Consider the following 2210-nt stretch of genomic DNA (forward strand, 5'->3'; position numbering starts at 1 on the left):
GGTCCTCCGGCTGGGCAGCCGGGCCCGCGGTCCCGCCCCGGAGCGCTGCCGCCCGCGAGAGAGCAAGGAGCGCGCCGTGTACCTGATCCTGTCCTTCTCTGCCCTTTGCAGTTCCTCATTTCTCTCCAGCACCTGAAGGATCTTCCTGGCTTCTTCTTCATTTAAGAAACTGAAATCGAACCCCCGAGGAACTTGCGTCATTTCTGCACTCTGCGTGTGTCACCCCTAAGCTCCGGGGCGCCTCGGGTTACGAAGGCATTTTCAAGACACAGGAGGCTAGTTTCGCGCACTTGATCCCATGGCCAGTGAACCCTCCCCTTTGAAAATCTAAAACCACAAGCGCCGGGAACGGCCCACACCTACAGGGCTCACTTTGACAACACCTTAATGACATGTTTCTCTCCACCTGTCCAGCCCAGATGCCAAGAAAAGGAAGGGAAGGAGCCAATCCGGTCTCGGGCGGGGCGGGCCCTGCGCGGCTCCCCCGCACCCCCACCCACTCTCCTCTGATAGCTGAGCAAACAAACGCGCACAGTTCTGCCGGGTGAGGCCTAGGCTTCAGCGCTGGCCCGGGGTGTTTGCTTTGGCGGTTGCTGTTTGCCCTTAGAACTTGAGTTTGACTCCTAAAAGGAAAGAGATGCATCACTAACCCCCCTTTCCAATAGCAGCGTCTGGAAGCAGAATTGCAAGGAGAATTGAAAGACTAGGAGAGGCTAAACTCATACAGCCTGAAAGTAGCTAGGGTATCCTTGAAAAAGAATTCTTTGCCAAGTTTCCGATCCCTCATACCCTGCAAAAAAACTGTCCCACAAAAGTCCTCTTCAGGCTTTGGAAAACCAACCAACAAAGCCCATTTATATTTTAGAAGATAACCCTGGGGCAAAGAAAGGTAGAAAGCATCTCTGACCAAAGCAAAAATGTAATCCTTGCAAACCACAGAAATCACTTTTCCTAGAAAGTCAGTTATTCCACGACATACCGAAGCCACGACAGAAACTTCCAGGCATTCATACCCATTTTAAAAAGTATCAGATCTTTTTCATAAAACATGGATTTTCTCCTGGCTTCACTTCCTAAGCAAATACAGCTTTCTCGGGTGGAATTTCCTGACCATAGCCTTAACTGGGTCATTTCCTCGGTGGTGGTGACGATCGCTAACATTTAAAATATATTTCCGCATGTATTGCCTCTTTTCATGGTAAGTGAGCACAGTAAACATTTTGTATCCGTATCAAAAACATGAAAATAAAAAATGGATGTGTTTTGGGCTCTGGGCCCTCTGCGCACCGTGATCAGTACTTAAGACCTGTCTAGGCAGCCAGCCATTCAGTGACTTTCTGTGGATGCTGCATCTGTTATCTGTACGAGGCAGGAAGCAGTTCTCATCAATTGTTCTACAGTACACACCTCTCTTATAAATTGTCTCTGCATTCATAATGGTGGTTTGGGAGTGTGTCCTGCATGTGATGTACAGTTTTGCTAGTATAGTCATGTACTCATTTATTGGGCATGCACATGAGACTTTTGTTTTTGTCTTTTTGAGACAAGGTTTTGTTATGTAGCCCAGGCTGGCCTCAGACTTGCAGAGATCCTCCTGCCTCAACCTCCCAAGTGCTGGGATTACAGGCATGTGTCACCACGCCTGGCCACGTGGGACTTTTTAATGAGTTGCCAGTGGGTTTTCATGTTTCAACCAACATTTTCTGGTACCCGTTACATAAAGGTATTGTACACCAAACAATGTAGTTCTTGTCTTCAGAAATCTTGTAATGCAGTGGGAGAGAGAATATGAACATAAAAATAGCTACATGATAAAAATAATCCTGTGAGGGTATAGAAAGGAATTAGTTCCAGCTACGTGGGGCAGGGGAAAGGTTATGGTGTTTAGATTGCAACGTGAAAGAATGAGATTTCAACAGGAAGAAAAAGGTGATAAGAGGAAATGTATAGCAATAACAGCGTATTGGAGAGCAGAAGTGCACTCTGGGAATCTTCCCTTATTCCCTCAGCTCCTTTGATTACTGGCTGGGGTGAGCGAATACTGGCAAGCTAGGAAATACAAGGCCACATTCAGGGATTAATAAACAGTCTGTTTTGGCTAGAGTATACATTCTCAACAGAGACAAAAATTTTACTCTTTTTTATGTATAGGACACAGATACATAATATCTACATGGATATGTATAATATACCTATGATATTAACATGTC

The 2210-nt window shown here is 46.1% G+C and overlaps 1 protein-coding gene across 1 annotated transcript in view; it reads right to left on the reverse strand.

Annotated features, from left to right (window-relative positions):
- Positions 1 to 328, reverse strand: part of Exph5 (exophilin 5) — a 69831-nt gene extending 69503 nt beyond the window's left edge. Inside the window, exon 1 of the mRNA XM_005378040.2 lies at positions 83 to 328. Within this exon, the coding sequence (XP_005378097.1) occupies positions 83 to 201 (119 nt within the window). The 5' untranslated portion in view covers positions 202 to 328. The remainder of the gene's footprint in view (positions 1 to 82) is intronic.
- Between the last annotated feature and the right edge of the window lie 1882 nt (positions 329 to 2210).

The sequence above is a fragment of the Chinchilla lanigera genome, unplaced genomic scaffold (assembly GCF_000276665.1).
Source record: "Chinchilla lanigera isolate Chin_1 unplaced genomic scaffold, ChiLan1.0 scaffold00011, whole genome shotgun sequence".
Classification (NCBI taxonomy): Eukaryota; Metazoa; Chordata; class Mammalia; order Rodentia; family Chinchillidae; genus Chinchilla; species Chinchilla lanigera.